This window comes from Aspergillus affinis (assembly GCF_023601865.1).
Source record: "Aspergillus affinis strain CMG 70 chromosome Unknown NODE_54_length_210522_cov_88_772862, whole genome shotgun sequence".
NCBI classification, from domain to species: domain Eukaryota; kingdom Fungi; phylum Ascomycota; class Eurotiomycetes; order Eurotiales; family Aspergillaceae; genus Aspergillus; species Aspergillus affinis.
The window spans coordinates 148,078-170,060 of record NW_026515835.1 but is presented as its reverse complement, the minus strand read 5'-3'; the positions used below and the strand labels follow the sequence as shown (position 1 = coordinate 170,060).

The following is a 21,983-nucleotide window of genomic DNA, read 5'->3' as shown; positions in this document are numbered from 1 at the left end:
TCCACTATTGTCCTGTGAGCTGTTGCCCCTGCAAAAAGGAAGCATCGAGAAGACTGACATTTCGTGGCCAGCATCCCGGACTTCGGCCATCTCTTCTGGGAATGTTCCTACTGTATGGACAGGCATAAACCTAAGAGATTATTTTCGATTAGACTGACTTAACAATTCTTTTGATCTTCGCGGGGCCCTACCAGGAGCAATGAATGTTCTTCTGATCGAATAATTTCAACAGGCGTTTGGTCCCTATTTTTGCCCCGAAAACACCTATTGCACCATTAGTGCATTCTATCGTCGAAACTCCAAAGTTCCGGTATGGGCTGACCTCTGGAGACAGCAGAGATATTTGGTCTGGAGCCATCACTAGTATTGATATGGTTTGCAACCGCATCGACATCAACACCGTAACCGCACAGAACTCGCTTTTTGTTGCCCATCGTCGCAAAATTCGGCTGTCTTTCACTTGTACAACTGGAATGTACTGGACAGCTCGCACGATGAAATGGTAGGAAGTCTCCAAGATGCCACCCAAAAGCCGACGAAAGTTCACTGTGGCAAAAATATCTATCCACTGCACCTGCTGAGCGAAGGGCTATTCAAGTACCTGTATGCAGTGTACTGCTCGCGGTAACAGTTGACGAGTATGAATATGTCAATTGCTTCAACCAACAAAGTTCGGGGATCACCAACAAGCCGATATACCAGCGAAACCGGTTTCGCAACAACAAAGTTTACCCAGAGTTCGGATTACAGACGTATTTTCGGGTATGTTAATCCATCGCCATTGACAATCTTGCGATCGTACAAAATGATTGGGGTTATGCTTGCTGGGAGTGAGAGACCTGAGCTGGCTTTGTGTACGCCAATCAACCTGATCAATGATCCCGGTCGAACTTACAAAGCAGAGCCCCCATAAGAATGGGTGGTGACTTTGAAGCTAAGCAAACAATCGAAAAGAAACAACCATAGTTAATTACGGACAAGATTAATGTTAAGATCGGTGTTAAGGTTAGCGTACCATGATATCCAAAACATTTACCAAAGCACTCAATGGATGCTCACTCGCGTGGAAACAGCAGTCCCATCGTCATAGTCACACATAACCAGCAAGCTGTTCCCATCCACCGTGACTTCTCCAGCCCAGTGGCAGTTCTTGTGTACGAGAGTCTTTTGGCCCCAGGTGGCTCCTCCGTCGGTGCTAACAACGACCTTGACATTCGGGGGCTTCGACTTCCCAGCCTCCAGATTATCTTCCCAGGTCGAGAAGCTAACCACCAGAGTCTTGTCACCGACGCGAACAATCTGAGGAGCCGCCTCGGTGGGGGTTCCATTCGTGCCCTTGTAAACCACCCTCCGGTTGCCCCAAGTCTTCCCATCGTCGTCGGACGTGATCGACGTGATGCCCGTGTTTGGCGACAAGCTTTCGAAGACAGCGATCAACTTCTTCGAACCCGGCGCTACACGCGCGACGCCCACCATGCCATCGCGTTTCTGGATGTCGCCGCCGGAAATCGTCTGCTCCTTGCCCCACGTCTTGCCTCCATCCGTGGATCGAACGAGGATGTTGTTCTGATCCTTTCCATCGGTGCGTGTCTCCCGCGAGAAAAACAGCATCAAATCCCCATCCAGTCCGTCCAGTAGGAACGGCTCCCAAAGCCCCAACCCCGTGGTTTGGGTCGTGGCGACTGTGCCGAGCTTCGCCCATGTCTTCCCACCATCATCAGACGAATACACGAGGATGATATGATTGATGTATTTTGTGTCGTTCGCGTCGCGCTCGGGGTTTCGAAACGCCAGCAGGATCCGGTCCGAGCCGGGCAGTTGGTGCAGGTAGCAGTTGTTCAGGCCGTGCTTTGTTTTCTCCTCAGTGATCGCGGTGCCCACGGGCTTCCAGGTCTTGCCACGGTCGGTCGAGCGGACTGTCTCGAGTGCGAACTTTCCATCCTTGTATGACCGAAAACATCCCAGTAGCGAGTTGTCTTTGATGTAGGTGGCGCGTGGGTAGGTGCCTTCCCCCATGATCCCCGACTTGCCGTCGACGCGAACCTCGCGCTTCGCTATCGGTGATGGGGAGGCATTGGCGAGAGGAAGGAGAATGAGGAAGATCAGGAGGGAAAAGATCGACAAAGGCAGTCGAGCTGAATTCATTTTGGAAATCCGAACGAACGTAGTATCTGTCTCTCTGTGTGAGAATGAGTGGAGGGAGGCTCTGATACCGAAGAAAGTCCACATCATAAAGAATCTGGGATAATCTCAGTATCTTATAAAGATGATGGTCGAGTGTTCCTCTAGCCAATTCCGGTCAAAATTTAGCATCAGCACTGCGCTGAGGCTGAGGTGCTTGGCATGCTGATTGTCAGCGGCACTAAAGGAAATAGGAGACCCGACCAGCCCTACGAGCCCCTGCGATCGCCCACAGCGGAGGGACTAAACTAATATGGCTGTGTTGATCTTTTCCCATTTACGGTAAGAGAATGACAGACTGCTCTATCATTTTAGAACAGGAGTTTCATGATACGTCATGGGCTTGATGGTTTCGGTTTATACATGATCCAATAGTATGCCTCAGGCTGAACATTAAATTTCAAGTTTGATCAAGTCACCATCGCTAGATAGAACGTGGCGAAGTATACAAACCATCTAACGGCGTGAAGTTTAAAACCCTTGCTTCTCGCTGCAGCAAGGGGTGTATGTCATTCAACTTGAGCCGCTCTTCAAGGGTTTTATCCGCTTTTCATACTTGTTAAGCCTTGTTAAGCCAGAAGAATATTGTGTTAATGTTCATGTCATAATAGACAACGGACAGGATCCTATACCTTCGTAGAAGCTCAAATCGCCTTCATATAATTTGGAGTCTCATCACAGGTATGGTATGCTCCGGTTTTGTTACTATTAGAAACGTATTATTTTACTGCGAAGCCCCGTGACTGTATCAAATGTCATTTTTACGTCAATTGCTATTTATATTTTGCTTTAGCAGGATCGAACGTCTATCATTTTATCAAGTGGAATTGTCCTAGCTTCACATCACCGAGTTTGACAGCCACCGAATTGCCGCTTATTTACGTCGATGGGCTGCATCAGTGGTCCGAAAAACATGACATCGTCGCCATGTTACTGACCATGTGCAACCCAATCATCTGCACGAGATGTATCACTTCGACTGATATGCGACAGAACGCGTTCGGAAATCAACGTGAATGGCTTTGTATGCAAGAAACATACGTGGGTTATGCAGGTTATGCATAGCTAGAACACAAACGGGAATGATGTTCCGGATCCGCCCACCCTCGTGAATGCAAGAAATAAAGCACTGGATGTTGGCAGATACACATATTCTCAGGCAGGCATGCTTCCTCGACACCCAAAATGCAGAGATATGACCAATCAGATAGTATTCGCCTTCGAGGACATCCATAAGACACCATCATGCCCCTCTTCGCAACTGTCTCAACTGTCGAGTGTTGTCTTCACATCAGTTGAATCAGATCGGTTTACATTTCTCGTTCACTGAATACTGTCGAATATGTCGTCTACCCAAAGGGCTTTGCTCATCGCAGCCCCCTTTGAGGGCTTGAACGGAACTCTCTATGATGCTGAGAGTATCCTTCGGGTGCTGGAAAGCAAAGGATTCGACGCCGTCACCTGCTTTGGGGAGAATGCGACCCGAAGCGGCATCTTCGAAGCGTGGGAGCGTCTGATCTCTGAAACTCAGGAGGATGATGCGGTGGTGCTCTACTATTCCGGACACGGCGGGCTGGTGCAATCGCCCCAAGGCGACAAGTCCGCGGAGGCGGTCGATATCACCACACCTTGGAGATACCAGTTCCTCGTACCGGTGGACTACGATCAGTCGACAGAGAACGACTTTCGGGGGATCTTAGACGTCGAGATTTCGCACATGCTCCGGCAATTGACCGAGAGAACCCGCAACGTCACTGTCATTCTGGATTGTTGTCATTCCGGGCGGATGTTCCGTGCCCCTATGATGGATACCCAGGCGCGCCAGAAAAGTCTCAAGGATGTTCAGTTCCACCAGGTGGCGCAGCATATCACCGCTATGCAGGGACAGGGCCAGCTTGAAGGACAGAGTTTCTTGACGGGTAATCCTCACGCCGTCCGAATCGTGGCGACCGCTCCGTCCGAATCGGCATGGGAATACATGAACCCGCGGGGCGAGTGGTGTGGCACGTATACGGAGGCCCTGGTCAAAGTTATTGATGACTGCTGGGGTCACGAAATGTCCTGGAAGACCATCTTTCTGCGCGTACGACAGCTCGTTAATAACCGTTTCCCGGGCCAACATCCTCAGGTAGAAGGTCCGGAGACTCGCGTTCCGTTCTCTCTTCGACAGGCACCGTCTTGCGTCCTGCAGATCAAGATTGTCAACGGTCAGCCGATCATTCAGGGAGGAAGTGTGCTGGGGGTTCGAACGGGGAACACGTACACTATTGTTCCTTTGAGTATGAACGACCAGAAGGTATCCGGGGACGACTTTCCCGAAGCCACGGTGACAAACGTTGCCGCATTCAAGGCGAAAGTTAAGCTGTCATCGATGCCCTCCTGGTTATCGCTCAGTAACGTTGGTGCGCTGGCGGTGTTGAAGCGAGAGGCCATTGATAAGCATCCGATCGAAGTCCCCGAGTCGCTATCCTTTTTACGACAGCAAGTCGAAGAGTCCACTTTACTTCGATGCCACACCGCGGATGAAAGTGACCCGCCGCTTCTCGAATTTTGCCAGGAGGATGACTCGTTCGTGCTTCTGAACCAGCAAGGCGTGGAGCTTGGATCGAGCCCACTGAACGAAGAGGAGAACTCACGTCGGGGCAAGAACCTCATCATCACGGCCGAAAGACTTGTCCGCGCTCAGCGCGTGCTGTCCTTGAAGTGCGAAAAACCAGCTGACAAACTTGATCATATGCTGTATCACGAAATCGGGGTCGTCGAGGATGAGGAGCCAACTCGGTCGTCGCAGCTCGGTGGGGAGGACTACCATGTTTTGGAAAAAGAGTCAGTCTACATAAAATTGCACAACAGGGGCAGGGACACTGTTTACGTATCTGTGTTTGACATCAACGTTACCGGAGAAATTTCCTTTATCACTCAAACCAATCCGGAGGGCATCGAGCTACCGGAGCAACGATCCACTATCCTGGGCAGTGACGACTTTGGAGAGCTCGAGGGATTAGCGATCACATGGCCCAAGGATGTCTCTAAGAAGCTCCCGATTGACGAGCAGTTCTTGCTAATCATCACCAATACACCGATGGATGTCCGGTATCTCGCCGACTCCGTGAACATTGAGCATGCGACCGGCCGAGATGCAGCAAGAGCGATCAGCACGGCCAAGATTCAATATGACGTAGTGCATCTCAAGTTCAAGCTGCACCCAGCGGAACAAAAGGACGAGGTACACAAGATGAACGAGGCCCAGCAGGAACACGGTTTTCCATCCTCCTGCATAACCTGCGGCGAGGAGCCGATTCGCGCCGCGAGCCTACTAGACGTCGAGCACGTCCCGGGGTGGAATGAGCTGCCGTTCACTCCGCCAACCACAATGGCGAAGGTGAAGCAACCGGTCTCTCTTTTGATCCCGTCCATACTTATTCTTTCCTTTGCTGCAGGGTTTGCTTGGTGCAATTGTTAGAACCGCCCAACGTATCCCGCCATGTGTCTGGGTGATCAACAAACACAGCGAAGAAATCACCGTGACCATCTCGAAGTATCGTCCCAATCGACTCCTCACCGGTGTGGGTCTGAATGCCTCTGCGACCGGGGTCGGACTGGACTTCAGCTCTTCAGTAGGTCCATTCCACACTTTCTATCGCTGATTAGTCTAGAGAACTGATGCCGATCGAATTGTGACTAGACCTGGGTCGGTCCGGCGACCAAGAAGACCCTCTCTCCTCAAGCCAGTGGAAAAGGGCAGTGCATGGCCGTTTTCCCTCTCTGGACTCGCAAAGAGGGCTTTGGAGTGATCAGTGTTTTCCGGGGTCCTCAGAAGGAATTGTTCATTGAGAACGACCGCGTGCCGTTGGGAGCCACCATTTACTTTAATGGCGACGCAAACTTCGAGATCGTGGAGTACGGGCGCAGTGATAGAGGCGGACGGGATTCGGGCATTGGCTTGATCATTTGATCCTATGGCGAGAATTGTCAGTCAGGGAAGAACACTTGGATAACTGGCTGACTTCTTTGTATGCGGTAGATTGTGAGCTGCGTTTTCTATCTCAGTATGAATATCTAGGATGTATACAGAGCAGTCCAGGGCAGGCATACACGACTACTGTCAGAGGATGAGGCATCTGACACGGAACAATGAGTATTGAGATGAAAGACTGTTTAGTATACGGTATACGCAGCCGGTGGGGTAACTGGCCGGTTCAGCGCCCCATACATTCCCTTTTAGGTACTCTACAGACGCCAGAAGCCGTCGTCCACGTTTATCATGCTTTTTCAGTTGTTTTTACATTGAAGATTTTCACTTTTTTAGGTTATTTGAGTACTTTCAAGGCCCCCCAGGGTGCCTATTCGCTCTCTAGGGGTCTTATTTGTTGGAGTTTCACGGTATTATAGGGCTAGGTTAGGTAGATAGGACGGCCGACCTCAAAGCCGTCCTCCCCCAGCATAGCGGCCGTAGCCAGGCACGCTGAAAGGGTATGAATACTATTACTACTACTACTATTAATACTATCTAGGATGTAGGCCTTGATTGTTGGCAAAGGATCAAGAGATACTGTACAAGAATTTTATAAAATATAAAAACGAAGAAACAGGGCCCAGCACAGATGTAATGGGAAAAAAAATAAAAATAACACAGGACGACAATTTTAACGATTAACAACGACCTTGGTGTTGTGATGGCCACCACGACCACCACGGCGGCCGGGCCCTCTCTTCTTGCGAGCCGGGGGGAGGCAGGCCAACGCCGGGTCATGACAGTTCCCACACAACCGTCACCGTGGGTAGCATGAACCCGGGTGCTCCATTCCATCGCAGAGAGGAGTTGAACATTTTCCACGCTTGCGTTTAGTGGGGGCGGCCGGGAACGCAGAAGACGGGAGCGCAGGAGGCGGGAGCGTCCCGGCGCCAAGAACCCCTTCCCTTGTATCTCCTCAGTCTTTGCTTTCCAATATGTATTTCATAAAGCTTTCTAACTTACCGTGGAGGGATGGGGGCGGGGGCGGGGGCAGCATTTTCTTTTTTTGTTGTAATCAAACCCCGGAGGGCGAGATAACCTCAATTTATGATGTTGTAAATATTATGGCTGTCCCCCGGGCCCCCCTTCTGGTCGCGGTCGTGGTCGCCGGGTAGGCTTCATCAGAGCCCACGTCGGTCCAGGCCCAACCCAGCCCAACCCACGAATAGGTTGGGCCATGGGCCGAGTCCTTTGGCCCATAATGGATAATGGGCCCTGGGCCCCCAATTGGGCCACAAACAGTACAAACATGCCTATGTTCCCTGGCTGCATAATTTATGCGATTTTTAGCTGTAATATTGAGTATTTCCTTTACATCTTGCCATTCAATTTGAAACTATTACGCAAATAGGAATAAGATTGGAACTTTAATTCAAGAAGAATAGATTAAAATAACTATCACTAATTAATGATACTCAAAGGTATCATCCTCTCGACTCTTACGCTTCCGTCCTGACGCCCGTAGCTGACTGTTATTCTCTGGCAGATTGAGCTCAGTGTGATCCTCGATAGTAGGAGAAGGAGCTACTTCTACCACTATCTCATTATTCAATTTGTTATTTGACTTCTCAGTATTATTGATTGGTTTCACTTTAACCTTATCAAGCCTTTCGTTTTTCTCTTCTTTTGCTGTTTCAATCTCCTCTCTCTCAAAAAATTTCTTTAGCCGCTGAGACTCCTTCTCTTCAAGATCAAATCTTGAAATACAGAGGAACATCATCAGCTCTTAAATCGTTTCGAATTTTATCCTTCCTTATCGATAATGACAGATATCTCGAGCAGTATTAAACAGTCGTTCAATACCAGTACTAGTTGCTGAAACTGAGAAAAAGTCTCGCGCAAGAGCGGCAATCGCCGGAAAACGGTCTTGATTTTCTTTCCAGAACGCAAAAGGCCCAATATCAATTATATCTATTAATCAGTTAATACTATATAATCTATATTTCGTTAAAATATACCACTGTCAAGATATTGTATCATTTTATTAGCGGCTACCTTTGGCCGCTTTTTACTTCCGTTTAATATTTTATCAAGTTTTGAACTTGGCCTGACTGCGACTTGAGAGCCTCCTTGCGATCCTTAAGTATCAGAAAGATAATCCTGATATGGAGCAAGAGCTTCTTGAAAGGATTTGCGATAAGTATCGCGTCACTTTTGACCCCAATCGTTAGTCAGAAAGAACCGAAATTTGTTAACAGGCGCAAATATTGTATTAACCGCGTAAATATGCCTTCGAATATTATCAGTCTGAGAGTAATATTTATCCAGCTTCAATCGGCCAGCTTCAAGTGCGTCAAGTAAATATTCTTTTCATAAAATACTCTTTCGCTGGAGCTGCTTCATTGACTGTTTAAAACGTTTAGAGAGTTTGCTGTAAATCTTAAATACATAATGCGCAATGATATCTTGAGTCTTAAAAAGTTGAGTGGTATAGTCAAAAAATAGCTCAATAATGCAAAGAAAATAGTAAACTTGATACCACTCTTTATTATTAATTAATAGATCCTTACGATTATACTCAAAGCAGAAAGGTATAAAAATAGCACAGAACCGCTTTGTACGATAAAACATTAGGAATATTAAATTCTACCGAGTCTTCACATCCTGGATCGGTATAAGCCTTGGATCCTTCATCTGAAGATTACTAAATGTTTTATGACGTTGAAGACTTGCGTTCACGTAAATCGCAATATGGCGGATCTTATTTAATGTATAAGAGATCTCTCTCTCCCGGTACTATGCATTTGCTTAAGGTATTAAAGACTGTTGCTCTGTCTACTTTGTTTCAGCTGTATGGTTTAATGGGACTGCCTTGATGTGACTAAGAAGCTGGTTCAGGCTGAGCTGGATAATATGTGCAAGGCACGGAATTCGGATAATAATAATATCATCCGATAAGGCTTGCTGGAGCAAATCAATTAATGTCTTGTTATTTGATACATTATCTGTAGTTAAATCAAACATCTGATCTTCAATCTCATGCTTCACAAGGATTTCCACTAGGATACTATTTAAGTTCGTGCCAGTATGTGCCCCAAGAATGGGTTTGAAATCAAGTAGCACCTCACGATAGACACAATCTGCATCGATAAAATATCTTCATTATGTTTATGACAGAGCGCGGATTTCCAGTAACATACCACCAACCCCTATATACCTGATGGGGGTGCCAAATTCATTGCATCAATATCGACCACAATCTGGTTGAGAGTTCCCAAACGTTGCAGTGATCGCAGAGCTTCGGCATACTCGGGGTCTTGCACTATCCGAGACCGAGTCTATTGATTATAAGTGAGTGCTGGATTGTAAATAAAAGGATCTTTTGACATACCTCTTCACTACTCCATCCAATGATCCCGACGACAACATCGTTCTCAAGGTTTGTGCTAGTTCCATATGTGATGGGTGTATGTTTTGCTTTGATAATCTGGACAAATCGATCCCATGCTTCCATTGATGTGGCGACATGCTCAGGGCTTGAGACACTCAAACGAAAAGTCTCAACAATGGACGCCGAAGCCGCCTCTCTGGGACTGGCGTCTGTTTCGAAGAGCTGTAGCGTAGGTGGTCCAGTTACTAGGTGTCTAATTGAGCCGGCGAAAGTGGCAAATTGTTCCGACTTGACGAAGGCATGAAAGTCTTCCGTCTTAACCCATTCTATACCGACGGTGTTAGCGGGCTCCTGGGTATGAATGCCAAATTGTAGAAATACCAAAAAGCAGAATCTCTCTGTATGCATCCCGTACATCCACTCCATTCTCGGTCAGGATAAATCCGCGGAAAGCATTCAGCAAGCCGGGGTTGGGGTCGATCAATCGTTTGCTGATTGTGGGCCAATCCCGCTCAATCTCGTTGAGCGACTCGGGGTCGGTTTTAATAGATGGGAAGATGAGCTCGGTGACAGCCATTGTGAGGATAATTGACGAATAGATATCCTAGAGAAACCAAGATCATCGGGGATTTTTATAGGCAAGGCGAATCTATAAATCCTGCGGGCCTGCGGACTTGGCGCGGTGCATAGACGCCTGACTCATCTATGCATGCATAAGCCTTCTTATGTGATTGGGCCAGCCTTGCGGACTTTGGCGTGGGGGCCGCGGAGTTTCCTGCGGACTTTCGTTTCATTTCTCGCTCCGAACTTCAGCCTTGCTCAAAAGTCAGCAAAATGCCTCGCATGTCAACTGATACCGGTTCTCGGCGGAAATCCTGTGTCGGGTGCGCCCAAGGTAAACGACGGTGCAATCGCCAAACTCCGCAGTGTGCCCGATGCTTGGCACGTGGACTGGAATGCACCTACGTCAATAATCATGCCATATCCACTCGAAAGCGCCAACAGCAAACCACAGCACAGTCTCCATACTTCCCAACGATAGAGTCATCGTCGCAATCTATAGATGATCTTCTGTCTTCTTTGCCCCCCGACGAGCTCACTCTCTTGGGTGATGCAGACTTTCTCGCCTCGTGGCTACCTCCTAGTCCTACTCTCTTCGCCGTCCCTACATTACTTCCCGCTGGTGACTTTCCAGAGGTCGTTGTGATAGACAGATGGTCTACAAAGCAGCTCCTGCGAGGTCTGAAAAGTTACCCGGAAATGTTTGTTCGGTCTCGCAACACTCCCTTCATTCATCATCGCCTTTACGGCGTGTCTCTTCCAGACGCGATGCAAGATGCGTTCATGGTGTCGGCTTCCTACTATAGTAGAACACCAGAGACAGAAGACACAGTTCTTCAGATCCTCGAAACCAAATCGGCAAATCTAGCCCGAAGTTACCACACCACACAGGAAGAACTCCTCGCCGCGGTCCAAGCCTTGATGCTCCTCCACATCATTCAGCTGTTCGACGGCGACGTCCGACAACGTGTCCTGGCAGAGCAGAACATGAATACTTTGCGCGCGTGGACTATGCAGCTTCAAGTTCGTGCCGGTGAACTCGGACCGATGCCAACATGGCAGGAATGGATTTTCACAGAAAGCGTTCGGCGAACGGTCATCATTTCCGTGCTGATCGAGGGACTTTATTCGATGTTAAAGACGGGAAGTTGTAGGATTGTGAGGCAGTTGAGTGTCATGCCCTTCACGTCCGGTACTTCGTTCTGGAACATCAGTAGCGATGCGTCGTGGATTGCGGAGTCGTATCGTTTGGGTTCGGATACCGTGCTTTACGGGGATTTTTCGAGGGCTTTTGAGATAGGGCGGATGTCCCGGAAACTGGATGCTTTTGAGAAATTACTGCTTGCGCCTTGTATAGGCGAGCGAGACAGAGAAATACTTGAGCTAGAAGATTCATGAAACTTGGTTGTGACTCTTCGACCCGTCCAATAATCCGCATGTGAAGATCCTGCAGTTTTCTCGCGGTTCTGGAGAGAAAGGAAAATGGACCAATAAAAGAAGACAAATAAAACAAAAGCTTCACCCAGAACTCCCCCCATTGAAGGGATTTGGGCCGGCAAAGTAAGAGGTGCCGTAGAAATGGTAGTTGACGGCAGATGGGGTTCTCGCAGGGGCCTGACGTGGTGCCGAGGCGGGGTGTGTCTTGATTTGCACAGCTAACTAAAAGGCCTACACCGGTCGGGGTGCTCCCACCCCCTACCTTCCCCATTGATGAGGTTCAGACCGGTGAAGTAACTACCTCCGTAAAAATTATGGTTGTTCAGTAGACGCCGCGGCCACGGGGCCCTAACATCGAGGCGAGGGGTGTCGAAATCGACACTGCTTGCAAAAAGGGCGGCACTTCCCACGATACCGAAACCTCCCACAGCCCAGCTTCGGGAATTTAGGCTTGACCATAAAGATGGTTCTTAACGACTCAGAGGTATGGTGGGCTCGAATCTGCCTTTTCTTCTTTTGTTCGACGCTGTAGTCGGAGACGTGGCAGATGGCGGCGGCGACACACCCGGCAGTACGGCTTGCAGGGCCCTTCGTGGGCAAGCCTACCGCAGTTGGGATTTGGACATTTCGCCCGTTCCGAAACTTCCATTAGTCACTAAGCAAATAGGCGGTGCGCTCGAGCTTACCACGCTTCTGTCGTTTGGCCGGTGGAGGGCGAATCTCCTCCACCCCCAATAAAAAATAGTTAGACTCCTTCCACCACCCACGCCAGCGGCTCCGAATGTACTGATTGTAGATGAGTCCGACGATGGCCGAAGAGGATAGGAGCGCTGAGATAGCGGGTGGGACTGTGCGGGAAGATCCAAAGGTCGTGTGTTCGAGCCGCTATTAGAGCGGGCTTGAAGTTCAATATGAAGCGGAAGGCTTCCTGAGGACCAAAGACTCTCTGAACCAGCTATACTGAGCACGAGGGCGTACCTCATCCTTTCGCTATCGTCAAATCTTTTAGTGATACAATATATCTCAATAATCGTTCAGGGCTCTTGTTACCTCCATTCGTTGCTTCATGTGCCCAGTAGCTTTGTTAATAAAGGTCTGGAGCTTGTGCTTTATCATTGGGATATTGTTTATGAAAGGCACAATCCACGTGAGATGTCCGTAAACACCGAAAAAGTGCGTAAACGCTGCAATGCTATTGAGAAATTGGTCCTCATCTGCTCCTTCAACAAGATGAAGTGACTCATCGAATGCGGCTTTTGCTGCGATCTGTCCTGTCCTTTTAACTACCATTCAACTATTGCGGGGGGAAAGTCACTCACATCCATGATCCAGAAGTGAAGGTATTCTGTGATATCTATCGGAGATTCTTTCTTATTCTCAATTCTCCCCAAGAACATCTTGGTTATCTCCTTCACTCGTGACTCGTTTTCCTCACCTAATCCAGTTAGACGTGAGTTACCATGTCCTCAAAAGGCCTCACAAACCGTTTTCCTTGAACGCTAAGTCCCAGTACTTGCGTTGTTTAGAGTGTTATTTCCGGTCTCGCACAGCAAACATGGGATCCAGCGGACTAAATACCTCATGCCAAGGCCCTGGGATGCATGAGGTCGTCTTGCTGTGAATAGCCTTGATAGCAGCAGGATCGCTGATAAAAAGATCGTTGGGGCCTTTTGATAAAAATCTTATTAGTTATTGTGTTAAGTGTATAAGAGATTGAGTGGACGTACCAGCACGAACGAAGTCCCCATATCGTTCATGGAGTTTCCGTGTTTCAATGAACAGCTGCGTATTCTTCATGCTCAAGAATAACACGTAAGCCTTGGATAGTCGGCCAAGGAGCGGGCCTTTGAATTGTCGCAGAGGATGGAACCATGTTCTGTAGAGAATGGTACTAAGCAAGGTCCCCGTGATCATACTCAAGGCGGTGCTGGCTACTGTCCAACAAGTTGACCAAAGAGATGACTGTGACTCTGTGTCCCAAAAAATAAACGCAAAAATCGCAACATGCAGCATAAAAAAGACCTCACCAGATGAGGGCCTTTCATCTCCCATTCTCCATGGCGCAAGACGAAGACATGCGTCGCAGCGCCTGCGAGGCCGCTAAATATGTTGATTACCATTAAGGAAACTTTTCCAGAGGAGCTAGGTAGTGTGTCCGGATGTGTAAATGATGGGAAAGTTGAAACCCCAGAATGGAACCAGATGAGTGCATATATTCAGGAGTTGTATCTTCCGCGCGCTGAGTTACTAAAGCAGATAAGAACGGGCATACTGAACTGATTTGGATATCCTAAACTTCGTCTCTTATAAAGTGGCGATCTTCGCTCGTTGACAACATTTCTCCAACAACTAATTCACGGCACGACAGAATATTTGTCTTTAACCCTTTTATATACATGTGTCTAATTCGGACATAAACATGCAAGGGTACATCATATTTCATCTGGCTGCATAATTCTCTCCGTCAAATCGGGGAATTTTTGCTCTATCTCCACCCCTTGCATGTTGTGGAATGCGACAGTGTGAGCCACGAAATATGAGAGACGTTCCTCCGGAGTCCGACCTCTTCTAGTGATAGCCTACTACAAGGTCTAGCGGAACAGCATGCCCAAACCTAACTAGTACTATGTTGTCACTCTAAGTAATTAGTTCTCTCTACTCTCTAACATAAGCCGCAATGACAATGCTACTGGACTAACCGGGCGATCATCTTGCAAACTAAGCCAATTTGCGGTCTCGTTTCTCCCAGCGGCTGTAACTGCAACTTTCTGCAGACTTTATGCGGACTAGCCTTGAGCGCTGGGACAAGCCAACCCCAAGCACTGGCCCTGAGATAGTATTGAACACTCACCCCATGGGGGGCACGCGCGTGGAGAACGTCAGTGGACCCTGATTAGCTACACCGGCATATATGCCTTGCTTTAAATTAGCGAAAGTCTAGAGTTTCATTATTCATTGTGAAAATCCGGGTTGTTTATAGATATCTCATATGATTTAATACATTTTTTGTGGTGCTTTGATCGAGGCTTGGAAGTAGGTAACCGCTTGATCGTTTGATATTCGTAAAATGACTCAACACGGGGCCAGAAATGTGAAGAGTCCTATTCACATGTCAGTGTTGGGGCCGAAAGGTCGAAGCGAATCAATCTATCCTGTGGTACGGAGTAGTGGAGTATTCGAGGCCGTGTCATAGAACAAACCTGTAGAGAAATTCAGGAGGCAGTGACGCCAGCCTTGTCCAGACATCACCCTAAGGATCTAACTATATGAACGAGGAAATCTATATAAAGGCCGTAAATCACAATCAACATCCTCTTTCCCGTTCTCACCCTCATTCGCCGCTTCATCCTCGTCCTCATCTCCATCTTCACCGTCAGTCACCCAACCCTCAACGTTCAAAAATGAAACCATCTTTCGAGATCCTCGCGGGCCTCGCCCTCCTTTCAATTCCCGCTCTCGTGCGCGCGGACTGTAAACTCAACAACGCGATCGGCGACGACGAGAAAACCAGCGAAGACCGCTCAGAGCTTTGTCTCGCCGAAGGTCCCAACAGATGGACCTTTGCCTTGCAGATCAGCGAGGTCAGCGTGCCTACATTTGATGAAGACAACCCATTTGGTGGGTTGACTGGCTCCAAGGCCTTTGTTCTTTACGACGACGTCTGCAACCGCGTGGGTGTTTACTCCCCGAACAACGAGGGAAATGACTGTGGTATTCCTTACACTATCGAGGAGGAATGGCTGTCGGACCCACTCACTGTCACCAAAATCAATTTTGATGTTGGCAAACCTTTCTTCAAATTCAGCTACGCCGACAACGAGTACCAGACTGGGCAGGATGGAAATGAATGCAGCGACATCAGCTCGGGTCTGCGTGCGGAGCAGGCCTGCCAGGCTACTTTCTCTAACTGGGTGGAATAGGAGGGTAGCCACTAGAAGCTCGTCGGATAATCATCATGATGTGTCCAGGCCGTTATGAGGGTTTTATTCGTTCTTCATTTTTTTATTTATTTTTGGTGCTTATGTGATTATATGACCGCTCATTTGTACTTATGTTTCAATAAAATCATGTATTCTGTGATCCCATTTCTTACCAGTAACTTCTAACTGCTCTCCTCACTGTATGTTCTTCCTTTCGTATACAGATCACCAGTCTCCTCTAAGCCTTTCTTCGACGTCTCTGGCAGAAACATCCACGTATAAATCATACCCACGAGCGATATAGCCGAAAAGAACCAGAATGTTCCCTTTGGTTCTAGAGATCCATGTTCAAGTAGCATAGTGGGAACGGCCTATTGGAGACGCCACCGTTAGTTCACTTGAATAACCTTTCCAATCCATTTCGTTCATAACACACCTTTGAAATCCCCATCCTGTTCCCATAATGCCATATAGTCACCAAACTCGAACCCGCGAGTCTCACATGAAGTGGAAAGATCTCCGCGGTGATAATGTACTGGATCGAATTCCAACCCAATGCCCACGCCACACCGATCAGGTAAATCATGACGATGGCGCCGATGGCGGCGTGCTGTGCGGCGGATGCGTCCTGAGATGCCTCGGAGAAGCTCGAGTAGATGGTGAGAAATATGGCGCAATAGACGAATGCTACCAGTTGCATGGTTAGTCCGATATAGAGTGTTCTGCGTCGACCGAGGAAGTCGATCATGAACAAGGCGGAACCGAGCGCAGAGGCAAATTTCACGGCACCGAAGATCGCTGTCGTGAAGAGCTTCTGCGATTGGCCCTTTATTCCGAATAGGGCGAAGAGGCGAGGGGCGTAAGCTGTTTGGTTCTCGTGTTAGTCGCTATCTATTGTTGGAAACCCTGCTAGGGAGGTGTGGTGGTCTCCTTACTTGTTATAGACGTTGGCCCGGACCACTGAATCAGGCACTGAAGCGTAAAGATGAACGCAATGCGCTTAAGGTTCTCCTTGGTCGTGAACAGGCTTTTCGCCGTCCCCAAAAATGACCGCGCTGATGAATGACCGTACTCTTCTTCTAGCTGTCTCTGTGCGCTGTTGATTTCATCTTGGACAGCAGGGTCAAAGGCCGATAAGTTCCAAAGGCTTCCCAGGGTCTTGGCTGCGTTATCCTGGCGACCCTTTTTACACATGTATCGAGGACTCTCTTCGCAGAAGATAGAGAATATGAGGAGCAACCCGGCCCACATGATCTGTACGCTGTGGGGGATGATCCACTGTTTCGAGCTCCAATCCGGGATGTGAATAGATGCGCCCCATATGGAGAAGTACTGTTTAGTTGGTTTTTAGCATAGAATTGGAAAGGATTTGAGCATGCTTGACATACCCCAATCATGATACCTAGGTATTCTGACATACCAAATAGGCCGATCATTATTCCACGCATTTCTCGAGGAGCCACTTCACCCAAGTACACCGGTGCCAGCACCTCAAACTGCCCGATTCCCATCCCCATTATTAAGCGGCCTGCGTAGAGTTGTCCAATTGTATGTGATGTCAAGAAGATAATGCATCCGATGGCCCAAATGACACATGCCTGTCGCATGGCCCAGAGTATTCCGATCTTTTCACTCCATAGGAACGCAAGAAAGGCACCGGACAGACAGCCGATGGTGACCATAGTTGTAACATTTGACTGTCGGTTCGCTTGTTCGACGGAGCTGAGATAATCAGCTTCAAGACCAAACTTGTCGATGAACGGTTTTTCGGCTATTGTGCTGGCGATGAGACCTTCGTCGAGACCTGTGTTCACCAATCCTTCAGTCAATTTCCATCATTCAACCTCGACAGTGTGTTCACGAACCTCGCGAAGTGCCTGACATTCCAAAGCACAAAGCCGCGCATAGCAGTTTTAAGGTAATTCTACCCGGGAATAGCGATGTGTTGGGCCCCTGCATCGTGATCCATGGCAGTTGGACAGTAGTTCTTGAAAGGGGGGGGTGCCACCTGTCGTGGAAATTGGACGTAGTGAAGGAGGGTAAAAGAGGGTGACACCGGACAGGGGGGGGATGACCTCTCACTTATTGGACTCCCACTGCCTGTGGGAGGATGGCCAGGGCCACTATTGATTTAATCTCCGTCCCTACCGACGTACGGGGATGGGGACAACCCTCCTTGCTACCTGCTGCCTGCATAGTCTCAGCCCTACCCGCTCCCACACTACTGCTCGCTGCACCCGATTGGACGAAAACCCCCTCGACCGGGGCACCCCCGCCGCTCAAGGTCCCCCGGTCTCTCGTAGGGCTGACGTGGTCTTTCCTTGTGTCTATTTTGGTTTCACTGGTCCGGTTATGAGGAACTGAGCTATCCATGGCATGTTATTGGCCTCTCCTCGCGTATCGCGGATCTTGGGAATTTGGTGACTCGTGGTTGTGTTGTTGGAAGAGTGAATTCTATTTCAAAACTCGACTTATCGAACTTTCAAGACCACCAATAAAACACCAGCCAGGTATGGGGAATAATGGAATTGGAACGCCAAAATACTTTCTGGTTAGAAAAACAATAAACACTCCGCAGAGCACCACAGCAGCAGCGTGGTCAGAAAGAAACAAGCTTTCTTCCCTAACTGTGCCGTATCTCCGTGCTGGATCCACTTCAGCCCTACGGGCACGACTGACCATTAGCAGTATTCTGATTGGTAGATAAGACATGTAGTGGATGCGCTAATCCTTTCGTACCTGGTTTTGGCTCCTTGGAAGAACAAGGGTGGAGGCCTGATCCTTCTCCCCCCTACGGAAAAGGCTCCTTATGCTGGAGCCTAGCCTGCCCTGTTTGGATGGAACGGAAAGGTTGGCGGTCATTTGAGACGTGTCTAAAAGATTACATATTCTTTTTACACTCTCAAAAACGTTCGAAGGCGGATTTTGGAATGATCTTGTCTATGTTGGTTGCCCATTTTGAGGGGTTCAAGCTGGCTCGACGAGGTCCCAGCATGCAATCCACATGTTTATCTCCGTCCTCCGTAGACCAAAGCAATGATTGGCCCTACTGCAGAGTAATGTTGCGAGATTTCATTCCCGTTGTTCGGCCACGTCAATTCCCGAAAAATCTGCTCTATGAGAACTGCACAGGTCAATATGGCAAGCGTTAAACTCTATGGTCCGGGAAATATGCATTGCCAACCGACACTCAGACACATCAGGCAGCCTCGGATTATTGTTGATCACCTCCTGTTCCCTCGAATCCCCGCGTTGCTCTTTTCTTCAAACTATACCCGATATGGGAGGTTTCCCGACGATCTCGGAGCGCTCCGTTTGCCCAAGGCTGCCAAGTTTTAAGATGACACTCAATTCAATTTTATTTTCTTACTTCAGTAACTTTTTTACAAGTTTCGCTTTGCTGTGTCTCCGGCAATCTATAGTTTGATGGATATTTGTTGGGAATGTTGGTGTATGAACACAGGTCAAGTTCTCGGTTATATATTTTGATACTTGAACCATCCCCGAATGAACACATGGGTACACGTTTGGCACCACGTAGCCCATGAGCTTGGTCTACAGTGATTATTTTCTGCATGACTGGGATATCTTGGAGAGCCCCCAAACTTTCAGCTTAAGGAGTAAATCATGTTTTTCTTGTTACCTATGATGGTCTTGGTACATACAATGATGATTGATTACACCCCCTCCGATAAAACCTTCACAACATAACGATTTGGGCACGGGAGCATCGAATCCCCCACACCTGCTCAAAACAAGGCCAACGAGCATGCCAAGTGGCAATGCAACCTCGAAGAATTACTGTTAGTCACTGGAATGGTCATTTGGCTGACATAAGTGTTCAACCCCGCATCCCAACAGTCGGCATTACTCATGGTTTATATTCTCCGCTTCCCCAAACTGATGTTCTGGGATCGATCCCATATCTCGAAGTCTAGAAGGGGTTGTAAACAGCTACAGAATGAACAAAGACGTGCAGTATATCCTGAGTCTCCAGGCTGTTCGTGAACGAGCCAATCACATCTTGGCCCTCGCCAAGGAGAATCGCCTCAACCATTTCGATTACCATGAGGACCGGCTTGATGGTGCTGTGCAGTATGTAGCTGGTATTATTAAGGTAAGTATATCAAGGAAAGCATATATAATATGGCAAGAGATATGCTGACGGAGCAGCACGACTACGGCCCGAACAATTTCCATGAAATCCCGCCTCATGGCCGTTGGCAACATTTTCAGGTGAGCTCCGTTGACCGTATCGGTAAGCTCCTGGGCCAATGGGAATCTGCTGGATACAACAAGACCGAGCAGGCGCGTGGTCTGGTGGATCTGTTCTTTGTGTCTGTCTTGCTTGATGCCGGGGCGGGAGACAAGTGGCGCTTCACGGAGCCAGACACCGGGCTTGTGCTGGGTCGTAGTGAAGGCATTGCGGTTGCCACGTTACATATGTTCCTGAAGGGACAGTTTTCTTCCGCTGAGTATGGACGCAAGGATGTGGTGCTCGGTTAGTTGCTGCAGGAAGACTTGGTAATTGGTTCAAGATCGAGTGCTAAAAGGGGACAGGTGAGACGTTGCGTGATTTCAGCGAAAACACGCTCCGTGAGGGATTTCAGATAACGGACGAGAATCCATTCGTCGGAGTCTCGGCAAGAGTAGAGCTCTTGAGATCCCTAGGTCGCTCGCTTCTCCGTCTCCCTGATGTATTCGGTGAATCCGGACGTCCGGGGTCGCTCGTCGGTACGTGGCTAGCGAAGTATACTTGAACCCATGATCAGCAGACAAGCTTATACCCCATCAGATTACCTCGTATCTCAAGCAGGCGATGGCAATACCATCGACTTTGGGATACTCTGGACCACACTCCAGAAAGTCCTTCTGCCCATCTGGCCCTCAACTCGAACGCAGTTGTCCGGTCACCCGGTCGGCGATGCCTGGCCACTGAAAGCGCTATCCGACCACCCGCCGTCTCCAAACTTACCATATCACACCATCCAACCCTTCCACAAGCTCACGCAATGGCTCGCATATTCTCTCATGGTTCCACTCGAGCGTCTGCTCGCCATGACCTGGAGGAACGCGGACATCGCCACCGGCCTCCCCGAGTACCGCAACGGCGGCGTATTCATCGACACGGGCGTATTAACACTGAAACCCGAAGCACTGGCTCGCGGCGTCAAGAACTCCGGTGTAGATCTGCCTGCTTTCGATGCCACTGCCGACGAAATTGTTGAGTGGCGCGCGTTGACGGTCGCTTTGCTTGATCGCGTGCATGAGGCCATCCAGCAGACGGATCTGGGACCGCAGCAGCTAACACTTCCGCAAGTGTTGGAGTCAGGAACGTGGAAGGCGGGGAGGGAGCTGGCGGCCGAAAAGAGGCCGGAGACACGGTCTAGTCCGATATTGATCCTGGGGGATGGCACGTTGTTCTAGTCTAGACGGTGTCAATAATCATACTTGTTTGACGCTTCATAGTCTCGGTTAAGTTCCGTGATCACGTAGAGGGCTAACTCTTGCCAGGACAACATAGATAGAACAATTAACAACAGTTATTGTCTGCAAAAACGTATCTATCGGGCACAGTTTTCTAAGATCTCCCTCTCTCGCCCCTGGAATGTAAACAACGCCTCAACTGGGAATGCGAACTGTGGTTAAGTGGCGGTTACATAAGCATCTCCAGCTGATCTTCAGTCGGTTAAAGTTTTTAAGGTGTGGCAATTGGGCGAATCTCCCCCTTTTCGAGAAAAACGATTGCAGACAGCAAGTCGAAAGCGAAAATTCTGATCTTACTCAGGTCTGTTTTATGAAAGTTTCGGCTTCCGCGGCTACGCAACTCATTCATCCCGCGCGACTCAGGTCAGGATCTCCGATCAGCGTTGTTCTCGGTACACGACCGTTTCGTGGAGAGCAGCAAAAAGAGGTTTAGTTCCGGTGTGGTAAATCGCTCGTTCCCTCAGCTCGGTGTACTCGTAACTGCTCCCGCACTCTCCCACCGTGAGTCCGTACATCGTAGTCCGTTCCCTCAGGTTTTGGCGGGGGTGGGAAACCGGCTTTTACATTTGTTTTTATTTGTTCTTTCTGGTCTACTCAGTTCATGCATGATGCCGTCATGGGTTGTTTTCTTCTAATATCTGACTACTTGACATGGATTTTGTATTTTTTCTGTGTCGTATGGTTATTTTCTGTCATGAGAATCTATTAGCGAATCAAGGAGAAAGAGTAATTTAGGCTGGACTGACAATCAACTTGTTGTCTACGTAGGCCATCGGCACACGTCGAGTCTCGCCTCGCTTGAGGCAACGGACAGGAGATGCTCACTAAGAGTAATAGTAATCTCTATATTACCCATGACTAGTGGTACACTACATCCCACGCCGGTGGATAAAAGATCCGAGAGAATAAATGAATTACCCACCTCTCACACCGCAAACAGTACGGAGGAATGAATCGCATTAATGCACCGTTTTGTGATTGACAGGCACAGTCAAGGGGACAGAAACATCAGATCGAACAATTTGCCACCATCTCCAGAGCCAGAGTGACA

General features: G+C 48.7%; 8 protein-coding genes across 8 annotated transcripts; 4 read left to right on the top strand and 4 right to left on the bottom strand.

Moving 5' to 3' along the window:
• Window positions 1–1,044: 1,044 nt before the first annotated feature.
• KD926_008405 (sialidase family protein) lies at window positions 1,045–2,145 on the bottom strand (the record flags this gene model as incomplete). Its single annotated transcript, XM_053101126.1, has 1 exon — window positions 1,045–2,145. One exon carries the CDS (start codon window positions 2,143–2,145, stop codon window positions 1,045–1,047), a length of 1,101 nt encoding a protein of 366 aa, XP_052955296.1.
• A 1,378-nt stretch (window positions 2,146–3,523) lies between these two features.
• Window positions 3,524–6,136, top strand: KD926_008404 (caspase family protein; the record flags this gene model as incomplete). Its single annotated transcript, XM_053101125.1, has 3 exons — window positions 3,524–5,563; window positions 5,622–5,798; window positions 5,867–6,136. 3 exons carry the CDS (start codon window positions 3,524–3,526, stop codon window positions 6,134–6,136), a joined length of 2,487 nt encoding a protein of 828 aa, XP_052955295.1.
• Window positions 6,137–9,345: 3,209 nt separating this feature from the next.
• Window positions 9,346–10,104, bottom strand: KD926_008403 (uncharacterized protein; the record flags this gene model as incomplete). The annotated part of the gene is made up of 3 exons (XM_053101124.1): window positions 9,346–9,474; window positions 9,528–9,853; window positions 9,909–10,104. The coding sequence occupies 3 exons, from the start codon at window positions 10,102–10,104 to the stop codon at window positions 9,346–9,348; spliced, it is 651 nt and encodes a 216-aa protein (XP_052955294.1).
• Window positions 10,105–10,361: 257 nt separating this feature from the next.
• KD926_008402 (Zn(II)2Cys6 transcription factor domain-containing protein) lies at window positions 10,362–11,486 on the top strand (the record flags this gene model as incomplete). Its single annotated transcript, XM_053101123.1, has 1 exon — window positions 10,362–11,486. One exon carries the CDS (start codon window positions 10,362–10,364, stop codon window positions 11,484–11,486), a length of 1,125 nt encoding a protein of 374 aa, XP_052955293.1.
• Window positions 11,487–12,173: 687 nt separating this feature from the next.
• KD926_008401 (Cytochrome P450 monooxygenase FCK2) lies at window positions 12,174–13,439 on the bottom strand (the record flags this gene model as incomplete). Its single annotated transcript, XM_053101122.1, has 7 exons — window positions 12,174–12,410; window positions 12,504–12,515; window positions 12,576–12,791; window positions 12,845–12,960; window positions 13,010–13,037; window positions 13,104–13,192; window positions 13,253–13,439. 7 exons carry the CDS (start codon window positions 13,437–13,439, stop codon window positions 12,174–12,176), a joined length of 885 nt encoding a protein of 294 aa, XP_052955292.1.
• A 1,487-nt stretch (window positions 13,440–14,926) lies between these two features.
• Window positions 14,927–15,445, top strand: KD926_008400 (uncharacterized protein; the record flags this gene model as incomplete). Its single annotated transcript, XM_053101121.1, has 1 exon — window positions 14,927–15,445. One exon carries the CDS (start codon window positions 14,927–14,929, stop codon window positions 15,443–15,445), a length of 519 nt encoding a protein of 172 aa, XP_052955291.1.
• Window positions 15,446–15,627: 182 nt separating this feature from the next.
• On the bottom strand, window positions 15,628–17,404 carry KD926_008399 (quinate permease; the record flags this gene model as incomplete). Its single annotated transcript, XM_053101120.1, has 5 exons — window positions 15,628–15,816; window positions 15,882–16,309; window positions 16,381–16,777; window positions 16,834–17,249; window positions 17,311–17,404. 5 exons carry the CDS (start codon window positions 17,402–17,404, stop codon window positions 15,628–15,630), a joined length of 1,524 nt encoding a protein of 507 aa, XP_052955290.1.
• Window positions 17,405–19,406: 2,002 nt separating this feature from the next.
• Window positions 19,407–20,872, top strand: KD926_008398 (URC4/urg3 family protein; the record flags this gene model as incomplete). The annotated part of the gene is made up of 4 exons (XM_053101119.1): window positions 19,407–19,562; window positions 19,619–19,946; window positions 20,006–20,179; window positions 20,241–20,872. The coding sequence occupies 4 exons, from the start codon at window positions 19,407–19,409 to the stop codon at window positions 20,870–20,872; spliced, it is 1,290 nt and encodes a 429-aa protein (XP_052955289.1).
• Window positions 20,873–21,983: the final 1,111 nt, after the last annotated feature.